Source organism: Artemia sp. Qi Xiang Cuo, chromosome 19, assembly GCF_049724085.1.
Source record: "Artemia sp. Qi Xiang Cuo chromosome 19, ASM4972408v1, whole genome shotgun sequence".
Taxonomy (NCBI): Eukaryota; Metazoa; Arthropoda; class Branchiopoda; order Anostraca; family Artemiidae; genus Artemia; species Artemia sp. Qi Xiang Cuo.
In genome coordinates, this window is record NC_142812.1 from 60,987,844 (window position 1) to 61,003,236 (window position 15,393).

Genomic DNA, 15,393 nt, shown 5'->3' on the forward strand with positions numbered 1-15,393 from the left:
GGCGAATGGGTGACACTGAACTAACCCAATACTAGAATTTATATCACATATTCATCATCTATATCACATCTACATCGCATGTTGGTGAAAAATAAATAAATAGTGTTTGTGTTATCTACTGAAAAAAAAGGAAGAGTTGGTGTATGAAATTTGCAAGAGAGAGAGAGTGAGTCTTAGTCCTAAATATGTGAGTGTTTTTGTCTGTCTGTTTTTAGTATATTTATGGTAGGTAACTGGATGAGTCACCTGTGACGTGGCTAGAAGCGTCAGAGTGTAGAGTTGCTGGCTTATATCTTGGCCGGAGAACTTGTGCGTCTGAAAAATTTTGGGTCGCAGAATTGCCGGCTGAAAAATTTCGGCCGGAGAACTTGCGCGTCAAAAAAAAAGAAGAAAGAATAGGTAAACTGTGGGTTGGAAAGTTTTTTAAAGTGTGCGAGTGTGAGTGTAGAATAAAGGGTGTTTTTCTGATAGTATTGATTTGTTGTGTGTGTTTGTGATTATTTAAAGTGTGAAAAAAGTTGTAATAGTGTTTATTAATAGTATATTGAAATGTAATCTACATCACATATTCTACATATTCAAACATATGAACTCAACCAATTTAGCCTATAAACGATTCAATTAAACACTTTACCGCAGCTAGAATAGAAACAGGGCTGAGGTAAGATACTACCCTAACTAATCTCATAGAATGTCTCATAGTCTCATATAGTGATGAGGAAGGGTAAAAAAAAGAGAAAGAGAAAGAGAGAGAGAAAGAGAGAGAGAGAGAGAGAGAGAGAGAGAGAGAGAGAGAGAGAGAGAGAGAGAGAGAGAGAGAGAGAGGGAGAGAGAGACTTACTATTGAAGTCCAAAACTAGCTCGTTAAACATCCGTCCAGAAGGTTCCTGTCCCACATATCTATGGACAACTTCTGACCCTAGTTCATTCAAGGCTATTGCATAGGTCAACGGCTTACTGAAGGAAAAAAGAAAAAATCTAAAAAGGATTTAATAAGTTTCTAGTCAAAGAATAGATAGCTTTAGCTCCATTGCTCTTCTGATACAAAGACAACTTCCAGTAAAAACTAGTGCCAAAGCCTATTCAGTTTGGAATCTAAATTTATACAATTTACGATACTATCGTTCAAAGGACAAAACATATAGATCAAGCAACCATCACTTCAGTTAATTGGAATTCTAAATAAGCAATTCGCAATACCTGCTTGCTAATTAAAATGCTGTTATTAGTGGTACCAACACCCCCCTCCCCTTTCCATAAGAAGATCTTCAGACCTTTAGCTCACACTGGTGAAAAATATTCTGGAATAAGTTGCTCCCTAAATATTCATTATTTTGTATACTCACTCGTACTCATAGCGCAACTTTATGGAGGAGATCAGAGGATTTCCCCGAGAGTATAAAGTTTTTTCTTTCATCCAAGTCTGATTTACTGATTCTCATGATATCTAAGTGAATCCCTTCACAGTACTTTAAGTTCTAAATGGTTAAAGAAAATGAGAATGACCAGAATTTGATTTTGGAATCACCATTTGTCGAATTTCGTGATTGTTCATGTTTTGGAATCAATTTTGGCAATTTGTCAAATTCCAGAATCACCAAAATCAATATAGTTGGCAGCAGAGTAGCAAATGAATCTTAATGGTCTCAAGAACTAGTTCTATCGGTCTAAATTCTAGAAAATAGACTTTTAACGAGTTTTACATCTTTGACCCAATTTCAAAGTGTTTCCAACTCAAGAAGTCCATTCTCACCTGGTTTTTAACTCCATTTTTTTTTCTATTTATCCATCTATTATTCTAGGCATACATTATTACACAAAAAGGTCTAAGAGCTGGAATCCCTTTCTATTTTATGATCAAAAACAATTATTGGAAAACTTCAGCTTTGTATCATAACAGGCAATGCGAGAAAATCACACACATGGTAAAGTACCAGTTAAACATCATGCTTTCTTTTCTCGGCACTCTTATCACTAAAGCGCACATTTTGTTTTGCATACCTTGGCGTAACTAAGGGGGGACGTCTACTGTTAGACGACTCACTAACAATATTTAATTTAGGGCAAGTTAATAACAATACTGTTTATAAAGTAGCTGTAAATTTTTAAAATTTTCACTGGGAGCTCCTTATACTGATGCATTACGTCTAATTCGAAGATTAAACGAAAAAATAGGCTTCAAGTGAAAATAAAGACTGATATTAAAAATTAGAACGAAGAAAATTAATCGTCATATGAGGGAATCTGCCCCCCCCCCCGCTATTTACACTAAAATTGTACACTATTATGCCGAGAGCATTTAGAAATGCAACAATTATGGCTAACGTGCATTCCGATTGTTTTGATTACCGATTGCCTTTTCAAACACTTGAAATAAAGATTTGGTTGTTAAAGCAAATGCACATCAACAAGCTCTCCTTTCTTAGAGTGTCCTGGTTTATCCCATTCCATTAACTATTGTGCCTGAACAGCCGTTCTTAAAGCATTGGGGAAGAAAAGTCAGGCTTTTGACGGAAAGAAAACATATTATTACCATCATTATTAAGGTGATTTCTTCTAATAAGTCTTTTTAATGGCAATGTTCCCATTGACAGGGACAGGGTGGCAATCCCACCAGGAAACAAGAAAACATTTAAAAAGTGTATAAAGAGGAACACGAGAAATGGTCCCATTTAAATATTAGTAGAAAAAAGCTCCTGCTAGTACTTATCTCCCCCATCCATCCTGAGAATATCCCAATCAGCACTTGTCTCCCATCTGTACAAATTTTGCACCGCTGAACATACACAGGAATATGAGCTTTTATTTTACACAGAAAAACACCATCTCTAACAACAGAAAGAAAGCTATCATCACGGGGCACGCACATTATATGCTAAATCTAAAAATATTCCTAGAAATGAAATGAAAATAGAGATTAATCTCTACCCTCTCCCCATGCCTCCTTCTACATTTATGAGAGGTCAGAAGAGAAGTTAGAAAATTTGGACATAAAATGCACTTCCTGAGGCAGCAGGCCACCTAATTCCCCACCAACACAAAGATCAACTGGCCCTCTTCCAATCATACATCGCTGCACATAGTTTTATCAAGCCTCAAATGAAAAATCTAGTTAAATGAAGCTTTAATGTCTATATTAACTGTTAATTCAGTATGGACTACGCCCATGTTTAACACCTTTATGACAGACAACCTATTTTGTTCTGCAATGGGGTATTGTTACCTTATTGCAAGGTAAATATTATTGTGTTCGGACTTTATTAAGATTTAAGCTTGTATCGTTTATATTTTCTTCCTTTTTCCCTTTTCTTTATATACAATTTTTGTATAGTTGTTTTTTAGTATAGTTTTTTTCCCGCTGATAAAGGCTTCCGGATTTGAAGCCTAAATGTTAAGTTTAGGAAGAAGTTAAAATGTTAAGAAAAAAGAAGACTTTCGTTATTTTCCACTGTGCTATTAAAATGTTACACCCGTTTTTCTAGATTTTTCATTTCGTTTTAATCCAGATAAAAGTAAATAATAATCTATAGAGGTAAACTAAAAATTTTATCAAGATAGTTCTGGGACGAAAAATGGTCGATGTCTAAACTAAGCATTTTTTCATTGAGGGCTTTAAATATTTTCTTAGTCATGAATACACTTGAGCTACATTAATAGGGCATAAAACGAATTATAAAGCCAGAACAAGAGAAAAAACAAAAAAGTAAAGATGAACCAACATGTTCAAAAGTAAAGGAGGTATAGTAAAAGGAAGTAAAAGGAGGTCCAGTTTAGAACGATACGGTGGCTAAAAAATGAAAAACAAATGCTAATTCATTGATTCAAATCTAATACCCCCCCCCCCCGACTTATCGATCCTGGGTACGCCTGTGGTGATTTCTCGTGAAAAGACTTAAAATTTGAATCAAAAATTGCAAAATTTGAACAAAAAAATTGGAAATGATGGAAAATTTCGTTCAAAAGTTTTGAGCAAAAAAAGGAAGAATAAAACAAAAATACAAGTAAAATTGATTTAACATGAATATAAAGAAATAAAGTAAAAACTATAAACTATGAATTTTAAATTCAACTGCATGAAAGTGCATCCCAGTCTAGAATGACGCGCTCGATAAAGGAAAAAAAAATGACTAGAATACTGATACAATGCTAATAAGCCCCCCCCCCATTCTCTCTCTATTAGTCTATCTTGGGAGCGCCATTGATGATCAATAGTCCGAAAGAAACTCGTAATTGAAAAAAAGGCAAATTACATAAGGAATATTGGAGTTTTGAGAAACCAATTTCGGACAAAAGATAAATAATGAAAAGAAAAAACCTGAGTAAAAAAAAACCATCTAGCGTGAACATAAATTAAGGAAAATAAAATCAAGACATTCTAAGGTAATTGAATACGATTAATTAACAAACACTAAAACACTTATGCAAGGTTAATGAGCCTTTCCCTGACATTTGTCAATCCTGGTCATTTCTATGATGACCCAAAATACACGTATTTATGGAGAAAGATCGTACTATTTTCCTTTTAAAAAGAGCCCTTTTTGCAAAACATTTTCAGCAAAAAGAAGCAATACAGTAGAGAAATATAAATAAAAAGAACCATTGTGAATATTAAGTAGGAAAACTAAAAATGAGAAAGTTTTATTTATTCTATCACCGTAGGTATTTTGGGAAATTTTTAAAGCTAATTCATCCTACCACGCTTATGATACTATACACGCAAGTGAATCTGCATCTGAGCTCCGGAGCTCAAACTGAACGTACTGCACTTTTGGCTTGTTTTTCGGGACCGGGGGTGTGCAATTCCCTCCTAGATGCTATTGGACAAGCTGATAATGTAAGCCAGCTCAAGAGTAGATTGAAGCGTTACCTTTTGGGTGATAATTTGAATGATTAGAAATTTGAATGTGAATAATATTTGGTATGAAAAATGCTTGGGCAGTAACAGGTTGCATTTTCGCGAAATTACCCAGCCAAAGCGCACCGCGTCGGCTCTATAGCCTAGCTGATACTAATTGATTTTTTCATAGTTGATTTAGTTAGAAGTATCTCATTTTTTTTTGAGTCGATGATGTAAGGATGATGGGTGATATTTCTCGCTTCCGATTTCTAGAGAGTAATCCCCCTAGAGTAGGAGATGTTCTTTATGTTGATTTATTTCAAATGTTGATTTTTCCCCGCAACAAGATAGTTGTGATGTGGATGTAGAGCTTTATAATAATGGATTTGCAGCCATCGTAAACAAACCTTCGGGTTTTTGTAGATGGCCACTGTAAATTTGTTTGTATTTGTTATGTTAAATACATTAATTTGTTGATTATTACATCATTATACTCTATTTATTATAGATTTGTCGGGAAATTAATAGACCAGCCTTCGGTCAGTAAAAACATTATTCTGAATTTAAACAAGCCTAGTTGGACTTGAAATCTATTAAAATTCAAGAAAAGTCTCCCAATGTAGAGTGGTCACACTGGATACTTTGACAGTTTACAATTGCCGTATAAACAAAATTGGTGTCTCAGTTTTGGCCCGACTTAGACATCATTAGAGAACCATCTAACGTTACCCCCCAAAACACCTGCTGAAATTTTAGCTTCGAGTTTTGCTAAAAGAAACAAAAAGCGTTCTGGTAATGAAAGCGCGGGAAAAGATAAGTTGGCTCTTAACAGGTGTACGTGTATACTTTGTGGAAATATTTCTGGGCATTATGTGCAGTAATGGCTGAGCCACAAATCTGAGGCACGCAATAACTGTTTTTAAACACAAAACTAAGGAGTGACTGGTGCTAACACTAGCCAAGACACTAAAAAAGGAGTTTTTATGACAAAATACACAACGAAAGAATCATCTTTTTATGGTGAGTATAAATATGTAAAATTCTGTAGGCATAAAGATACCCCTAAAAGTTACGAGCTTAAGCATATTTGCCTGATTTTCGATAAAACAGCAGGAGATCCTATAAGGGCTAGTGACATTGATGCAAATTCTACCATCAAATCTAGCATATCAGACGATCTTATTGCAGATATTGTAAGCCCCTAACGACGAAAATACAGAATTTGGAATTTTTTTTTTTTTTGAGAAGGGTGATCACAGGTACATGAATGTCTGTTAGTTTTTTTTTCAGGCGTGATCTTATTACACTAGTAGTTCTAGAACATAAGGACAGAGTTCATTATAACTAAAATTAGAAGTTATGGTGTAGTTCTTGTACAGAAAAAAGGTTGTGCCATAACAAAGTGACGCTTTATGCCATCTTGTAACGTAAAAGAAGAATTTTAAACCAAAGTGGGCCAAAGAGCTATCAAGCGAAAATTCTGAGACAGCCAATCAATTTAAAATTGCCGAAATACTATATATTGAGCTTATCTGTTTCAGAGGCAGTAATGCCTTGTGAAATTTCATCTATTGTCGGTCCAAGGGATTGAAATAAATTTATCACATTCTGCTACGTCAAATAGTTAAGTCCGAAATTCCTAAATATCCTATTTGTCCCACTTCAGAACTCAATCTACCGTAATAGCTAAGACTGTAATTACGCAAGGGAGCTGAAAGTGGCGAGAGAGGGGACACATACCTGAAAGCAAGGCCGTACCAAGGGGGGGGAGGAATAGGGGGATTGAGCCCCTCTCCTCCCCGAAATGTTTGTTTGACTCGTAAAAACGTAACAAAAATGGATATAAACAAATTTTGTATGAATTTTTTGAGGTTTTTTAGTGTAGACCCCCCCCAAAAAAAAATCTTTGAGTGAAATACCCTCCGAAAAAAATCCTGGGTAAAAATTCTTGCCTGAAAGTCCCCTCCTCCATATGTCCATAGCCAAAGTGTAAATTTTAAAGTTTTACATTATTAACGTATTTACATTAGAGTATTTACATTACATTAAAGTCTTTAATGTATTTACATTAAATTAAAATCATCTTTAAAGTTTTAACTTGAAGTACCAATTGCAGTGCAAATGAAATATGATTGTTTGAATTAGTTAAGGGAAAACTTTACAAAAATTAAATATGATTATATTTAAATATATTTAAAAAATATCGGTAAACATCTTCATGAAAAAAAAAAACCTTCATATGGTGTTAGGCATTTTTTGAAAGTAGCTGGCGCAAAATGCAAAAAATGGAAAGGAAGGTAGTTGATAAATTAACAAGAATTAAACTAAAAACATATGGTATCAAATGTTTTATATGGTATCAACATATATGGTATCAACAATATAGTATCAACATATGGTATCAAACTAAAATCATATGGTATCAAATAACTTAAGAAGTGTTGCTTTTCTTGAAGGGGTAGTTGTCTTTGGAAATCTAAAGTTTGTAATGTTAGCATTTTCCGAATAAAAAGTGTCGCTAACTTTAACAAAATCAGGTTTGTTATCTACTTTCATAGTTCAAGATGACAACACTGACAAAATGTGGCCCTGCGTTGGAAATTTTTCGAAACATCTTAGAAAACCGTAAGTTTCTATTCATGAATAGGCCTAAGTGTAGGGTTAAACGGAAAGCAGGTCGTCCGCGGTTGGTGCGGGAGGATGTCGTAAAGAAAGATTTAAGGGAAATTGAAAATTGCTTGGAGGGTGTAAAGAGGGAGGCTTTGAATAGATTGGGATTGAGGAGGTGCGTGTGTGGCTGTGTTGGCCTCAGGCGGCTTGGTGTTGCGGTGAGTTGTTAACAGTAGAAGTAATAAACCTAAGATAGCTCCAGAAGACAGAAATATTTTTGTTTTGACGTCTTTGGTACTTTAAACAATTTCGGCTATCACTAATTGAAAGCCTTGCTGACAGATAAAAAAAATCATTGGCCCGGCCTCCGGCCTTAAAAGCCTTGCCGACAGAAAAAGAAATTCATTGGCCCGGCCTTAAAAAACGGAAAAACTTACCTGCAGGACTGCATCGTGAACGGTATTTTAGTATCACCAATAGAAAATCGTTGGCCATCTATCGTACACAAGCTTACCCCCCAGTAGTCGGGGCTCATGCGCTCCAGTTGTGGTATATAAGACGCAACCTGAAATTGGAAAACGAAAATTAGTAAACAATATCAAATTATCAAATATATTAGCAATAAATCAGACAGTTCATGGTGACGAAGCGTAAGTTAGGAGCATTTTGGGCTAATAGTAATCGAAACTCTGCAAAATAGGAATTTTTATAACAATTAATCAAACAGTTCGTGGTAACGAACTGTAAGTAAGGAGCGACCCGGCTGAATAGTAACCGAAACTGTAAAAATCGAAATTTTGATACCAATACATATATCAAAGAATCAAACTTTTATGCTAATTTCAAATATATAAGTTTCCTCAAACTTAGTCTTACCCGTCAATAGTTACGAGCCTGAGAAAATTTGCCTTATTTTTGAAAAAAGGGGGAAACACACCATTAAAAATCATAGAATCTTAAGGAAAATCACACCATCAGATTCAGCATATGAGAGAACCCTACTGTAGAGGTTACAAGCTCATATGTGCAAAAATGTGGAATTTTGTATTTTTTGCCAGAACAAAGATCACGAATGCGTGTTTATTTTATTATTTTGTTTTAGGGGTGATCGTATCAACCCAGTGGTCCTAGAGTATCACGTGAAGGCTCATTCGAACGGAAATTAAAAGTTCTAGTGTCCTTTTCATGTGACCAAAAATTTGGAGGGCAACTAGGCCCATTCCCGCGCTCTTTTTTTCCGTAAGTCACCAGATAAAATTTTTTAGATAGCCATTTTATTAAACATAGTAGAAAAATCTAATAACTATGTCTTTGAGGATGATTTAATTTCTCACAGTTCCTGGGGGAAGGGCTGAAAATTATGAACTTTGCTCATTGTTTACACATAGTATTGGTCATTGGGAAGTATACAGACATTTTCGGGGGGATTTCTTTCTGGTGGGAGGGTGTTGGGGGAGGGGGTTACGTGGTAGTATCTTTCAATGGAGGAATTTTTCATGGGGGAACGGAATTTTACGCGAAGGAGGCGCCGGATTTCCCAGCATTAATTAAAAAACGATCAGTAATTAAATAAAAAAACAAGTTTTTTCAAGTGAAAGTAAGGAGCAACATTAAAACTTAAAATGAACAGAAATTATTACGTATTTGAGGGGGGTTCTCCACCTCATCAATACCATCGTCTTTACGCTAAAGTTTTTTTTAGTACTTCCAAAAGAGCTATTTACTATAATTAAACGGCCTTTGTGATTCAGGGGTCATCCTTAAAGAATTGAAACAAAATTCGAGGTATTGACGAGGGGGAGAACCCCCTCATACACGTAAAAATTTCTGTTCATTTTAAGTTTTAATGTCGCTCCTTACTTCCAGTTGAAAAAAACTTTTTTTTTATTTAATACATCAAAGAATTGGCTTTTTATGCTGATTCCAAATATGTTAAATTCAATAAGTTTTATGTTATCAAAAACTACGAGCCTGAAAAAATTTGCCTAATTTTCAAAAAAAAAGAGGAAACACCCCCAAAAGTCAATGTGATCTTAATGAAATCACAACATGAGATTCAGCATATCAGAGAACCCAACTGCAGAGGTTTCAAGGTTCTATCTACAAAGATGTAGACTGAACATTCGAAAATTTGACTGAACAACTTACTTATAAAATAAGAACATCTTGAAGTAAATGTTGTACAATAAAGAGTAAAGTTTTGTTTCTTTGTATTTAAACATATTTAATTTTCTGGTTGCCTAAAAGGTTAAGTTTCGGATATGTTGTCCAACATTCTTTATTTTTTTATTTTATTTTTTGTTTTCGATAAGATGGTATAAAAGTCATTGCTCTTGCAATTTTTGGCGGCCAATCCATAGCTTGCCTTCAGTATCGTAGAAAAAAGTATCGCTAAAAATGCGATACAATAATTCCTTTTTCAGTGGGGTTGAATCTCTCTCAAGTAGCAATCAGCTAACTTTGCTGTTTTGTTTGTAAAAGGTGGTATAAATTTTCAGTGACATCTTGTTTTTTTTTTAAGTTTATTTGCTTTCAAATAAAGATATCTCTCTAATGGCAGAAAAAATTCCTCTTTCTAAAAATGTATTTCTTCTCTCGAGATCTGACGCTAAATAACATCTAAATCCATAGTTACGGGAAACACTTGAATTAACTCCGGAAATAGAAACAATCGTGATAACGGAATGATTAAGCAAGATCAGTGAGGTAAATAGACTCTGGACGACATAATCTATTCTTGGTAGTTGAAGAAATACAAATTGATTAGAAATCTATCGATAATTTAAGACCGGAATATGCGCAAGCGATTTGACTTTGACTTAAGCGGCGTTCCCAGTACTTACTAAGGCAAGGAAGTCCAGACAGACATACATATGAACGTCACTTTTTAGTGCAGATAATATAGTCACAAAAACTGTCTGATTGATATATCTCGAAATTCTAGACGCAGAGTTCTAGACTCTAAAAATATATGCTTGGCTGTAACTTTTTGCGGTCAAGTACCAATTTTCCATGTGAACAGAAACTGCCTTGATATTAATGACTGGACCAACAAATGTCTGACTAGGCACGAATATCAACGCCACTTTACGGCTCTTGGTGTCTTATGTCCAGCAAAGAGGGCTTGCGATCCTAGGACTTGTTTCCGCTAAAAATTACAACTGGTCCTGGAGACGAAAGAAGAGCATACTTTCGCCAGTAATGGAACCAAAACAAAAAGATCCTTCAATTTTGGAGAACGTGTTTTGTCTTACAAGAATCTTGGTTGCAAAATCCATTGGCCACATTTCTGCTGCGTAGAGCAGAACTGAACCAATAAACATTTCAGCCTGGTTTTCCGAGTAATATAAGTTCGTCTAGTCAACTTTACATAAAAACTAAGAAACCTACGACTGCGGGGCCTAATCGGTATCCATCTAGATTATAGGAGCCATCTAGCTTATTTATTAGACGCTTCCTAGGTTATGCACCAAAGCTACGGGTTCTGCTTAGTTTTCCAGCTTCCATCACCGATAGCTTTTGTGATCGCATCATTTACTTTTGTAAAAACGTTTGGAGTATGAAGGGACTTATAAATTTATACATTTGATTTTTTCACACTTCTATAAAAAAAAGCTCTTATTCTGTTTGAAAGACCATAAAAGACCTTTTAACTCTAAGTGTGCAACAGATATCCAACATTTTCAGAAGGATTTTTGGGTCTAAGCTGATTACCAGAGGTAATGTACTTTCGCGGACTTAACTTCTGCCCTATTTTACATGCATATAGGCTACTTGCACCGCCCAATCATGATAATTGCTCCTTGTTGATACTGACCATATTAAACGACAACACTGAAGAGTGAACCTGGCTGAGACCTGTGCTGATGCAGGCTCATGTGAGGTTGCTTGAGCCATAAGCAGATTCACAAATTGTTTTCGTCTATATTCTCCAGACTGCACAGCAAAAACTCTAATAAAAACTACATAAATTATACATCTAAAACGCTGCGCACTTTTTATGTTTACAACGTTTTATCTTTATTTTTGTGTTGTTTTGCTAAAAATTCACTCCCATGTTTAAACATGGGAATGATTATCTTTTATAGTTTTGCTTGAATACTTGAAAAGGAAAAATTAGAGCAGCTATCTGTCTTAACTATTTTCTTGCTTATTGAAGAATTAGCTTCGAAAAACAAGATATCAAGATGTGGGTTTAAAAGTTAACCACTTACTCTTATCGCCTTCCTAATAAACATATTTAATCAAAATTCTCCTGAAATTCACTTGGTGCTTTCCTCTATCCAAAAATCATATTCGTAACTTTCGGTAATTTATCTCTGACTTAGCAACTACCATATTAAAAAAAACTTACCACACTATCAGCACCTGGGGCGTTTCTTATTTTTCATTTCTTTTATTGCTATTTCTAATTTCTTCTAGCTCGAAGCCTATACAAAGCGCTTAAGCTGGCTTAGAACCAGACAGCAAGAAGTCCCAGGGATCTCTAACTGAAGGAGAGGTTTTGCGCAAGTCTGGGCCCATTTTGGTCACTACATGATTTTCCCGCTTGTTAATATTCTCATATCAACCAGAGTCAAGGTCCAAAAGAAGCAATCTCAAGTCTAATACCCACGCTTATTATATGTCCAAGACTGTAAATATTATGCTACAATGAGAGGCAGTTCATTACAAATACCATAGCTAGAATGAATCATTTCTTAATAAAATTCTACTATGATGCTCTGCCGTTTACTAGGCTACGTAATTTCCTCAAGGGCATCAACTCTTCAAGATCACCTTACAGCACTGTTTGCAGTCGCTGGGGTTCTGGTTAGGCAAACTCGTGAAAGGTGTTCCCCGACGCCACTATGAGGCCACATAAGAAGGGTTTCTCTTCCAAGGATATGTTACTGCTGTATGCCCCAAAAACGGACATTTCTCATGAAATCACACTGGTGCAACAATAGGGTTCACATTCATTCTCATTTAACCTATTTAACCTCATTGAACCATTTAATATCTCATTTAAACTTTTCTCTCTGATTCAAACAAAGATCTTATAATATCTTAAACCCCGAACAGCAATTTCAATTTCAAGCTTCTTCTGTTTGTGGGCAGATTATATTCCATATGACGTTATAAGACAGAAAAGTAACAGAATAATCATATAGCAGGTGAGATATTAAGAAGATTTGATACTTTAAACAACATGCTATGAACCTCAATGTCGGCTGACTGTCTCAAAGGCAGGGGCCCATTAGCGAATTCTCACAGGGGACTACTTATCATTGAAACCTATAGAGAACTGGTGATATGATTATGAAATTTGATTGAAAAGACAATGGAATTCTGTCGGCAAGGTTTTCAATCAAAGCAGGTTGCACCAGAGGAAACTTGAAGGGCTTTCAAATTGATCAAATGACATTTCTTTTGAGGTGATTTTGGGCATTTTCGTAGCAGATAGATATACTAGAACGTTTTTAGCGACAACCCTTTCCTGACTTCTAAAATAAAAATTCTGTTCCGCTTGATCGAAAAAACAAAACTTAGACTTTCTAATGGTATAAGCTTCTCTAAAACTAAATATATCTATTTCCAGCACAAAACAAGAGATGTTACAAGCTTTTTCTAAGATTTCAGGGAAAGTACAAGTCGGCTTTTAGTTTTCTGCCGCTTATTCAGATCACCTGTCCAGGCTCTACAAGGTATGGCAAGACCACCCAATCAATTCTGAATAGTTTGGCCACATAAACTAAAAAAGTTTCTAATGGACATGATAGGCTGATTCTTTTTTTATATGGAATACCCTTAAATAACAATTCCAAACTTCTCAGTGTAATTTTACCTTCAGAGAGACTTTAGTGGCATAGCGTCTTTGGATTTAGGCCTACACAATAGTTTTAATTTGTTTGTTTTACATCCAACGATAGTTTCTCCTACCCAGCGGTTGGGTCTACATTAAAAACCAGATATATTATCTGGTTGGGGAGGTAATGGTGTTCGTCCGGAGTTAGTTCCCATGCAAATTGGCGCATGAAGAACGACCTCCACGTGCCTCTGGATATCTGGCTAGCCACCAAAGAACCAAATGCACCTAGGGACGGAGGGGTTGGCAGCCCTCCTCCTGAAACTTTTATTGCTACAAATGGAACCAGAAATTCAGCCTCCGATACATCATCGCAAAAACTTTCTCGACCCCCGACCGCCCCAGGATGATTCCTTCTGAATATCGTTGACCAAGCTGGCATCAATGTGTCCACCTGGAATGTTCTGACACTGAACCAACCCGGTTCAAAGCTTCTATTAACCAAAGAATTACACTTTCTCGACCCCGGACCGCCCAAGGATGATTCCTTCTGAATATCGTTGACCAAGCTGGCATTAATGTGGCCACCTGGAATGTTCTGACACAGAACCAACCCGGTTCAAGCTTCTATTACCCAAGAAATAAAAGAAATAAAAAGTTACAATTGCTGGAATCACTGAAACACATCTACCTGGTGATGGTGAGGAGTACACTGGCGAAGGGCGCACACTGCTCTGGTCTGGTGGTCACAAGAAACGAGGAGACATTGACCTAGTGTTGAACAGTGCCGCAGGCAAGGCACTCCTGTCATTTACACCAGTAACACCCAGGCTCCTGTGAGCAAGGCTCGATGATAAACATGGAAAAATAACCATCATCACCTATTACGGCCCCACAAATAAAGCCGAAAAAGAAGATAAGGATGACTTCTGTACCCTTTTAAGTTCTGAGCTATCGTCAGTACCTCCCCATGACTACCTCGTCCCTCTAGGAGATATGAATGCTAGCATTTCAAATGAGTCTGGCCTGTGGGACGAAATTTCGCTGTTGGACCCGTAACAGTAGAAAACCTAAACTACAACGCAGAGAGAATGCTGAACTGCTGCCTCGCCCACAATCTTACCATTGCAAACACGTAGTTTCCGAGACTCAACATAGCCAAGTATACTTGGTATAGATATGATGGATCAACGAAGAAGATGCTCGACTATATCATCACACGCCGGCGATGGCTGTCGTCTGTACAAAATTGTCACACCAACCGAGACGCCGAACTTGGGAATACCGAACATCATCTTGTTGCAGCCAAAATCAGGCTTCGCCTAAAAGCTACAAAAACTATCCAGACATCTCGGAAAATTGATACCTACCATATCCAGCAAGACCCCGCTTTGGCTAAGTAGTATCAGTTCAAAATATCCAACAGATTTGATGTCTTAAGTAGTGCGATGATAGTGAAGGTACAAGGAAAGTCTTCAAAGAGAATGCTCTTGTAGCTGCAACTAGCGTTGCTGGAATGAAGAAGCGTAAGAAAAAAGACTGGATCAGCGGCGAGTCCCTCACCATTATTGATCGCAGACGGGAAGCCCGCCTTCGCGAGGACATGATAGCGAATAGGTAATTAAATAAAGAGCGTAACATCATGCTGCACAAAGACCGCAAGACCTTTATTTACAAAAAAGCACACGAGTTTCAAGAGGCCGACAAAAAAAAGGACATTGGAGCCACATATAAGATCCTCCGTTAGCTCTCAGGTCAATACACTCAAACTACATCATATCTCCGTAACACCAGTTGCGAGAATATTTACGACCAATCTCAGTGCCTCTGCCAGTGGGAACACCACTTCGAGAAGCTACTAAACTCAGACCCACCCGACCAAATTGACGACCAGATTAGTGCTGCTGCTGATAATGCTACACCTGCCCCCGATAGCACTGAATTTACAGCAAAAGAAATTAAAGGTGCAGTATGAAATCTGAAGAACAACAAAGCCCCGAGAGCATGCGGCCTGACATCAGGACTCCATGGCGATCCATCCATAACCCTCTGGCTACGAGTACTGTTTAATACTGTGTGGTGCTCTGAAATGATCCCATCAAAAACCAGTTGCGAGAATATTTACGACCAATCTCAGTGCCTCTGCCAGTGGTAACTC

At 36.7% G+C, this 15,393-nt stretch overlaps 1 protein-coding gene across 1 annotated transcript in view; it reads right to left on the reverse strand.

The window, feature by feature from the left end:
- Positions 1-15,393, reverse strand: part of GLS (glutaminase) — a 163,255-nt gene that overhangs the window by 42,639 nt on the left and 105,223 nt on the right. The window contains exons 7-8 of the mRNA XM_089105393.1: positions 7,885-8,012; positions 842-957 (exon numbers count right to left, since the gene is read on the reverse strand). Of these exons, the coding sequence (XP_088961519.1) occupies positions 842-957; positions 7,885-8,012 (244 nt within the window). The remainder of the gene's footprint in view (positions 1-841; positions 958-7,884; positions 8,013-15,393) is intronic.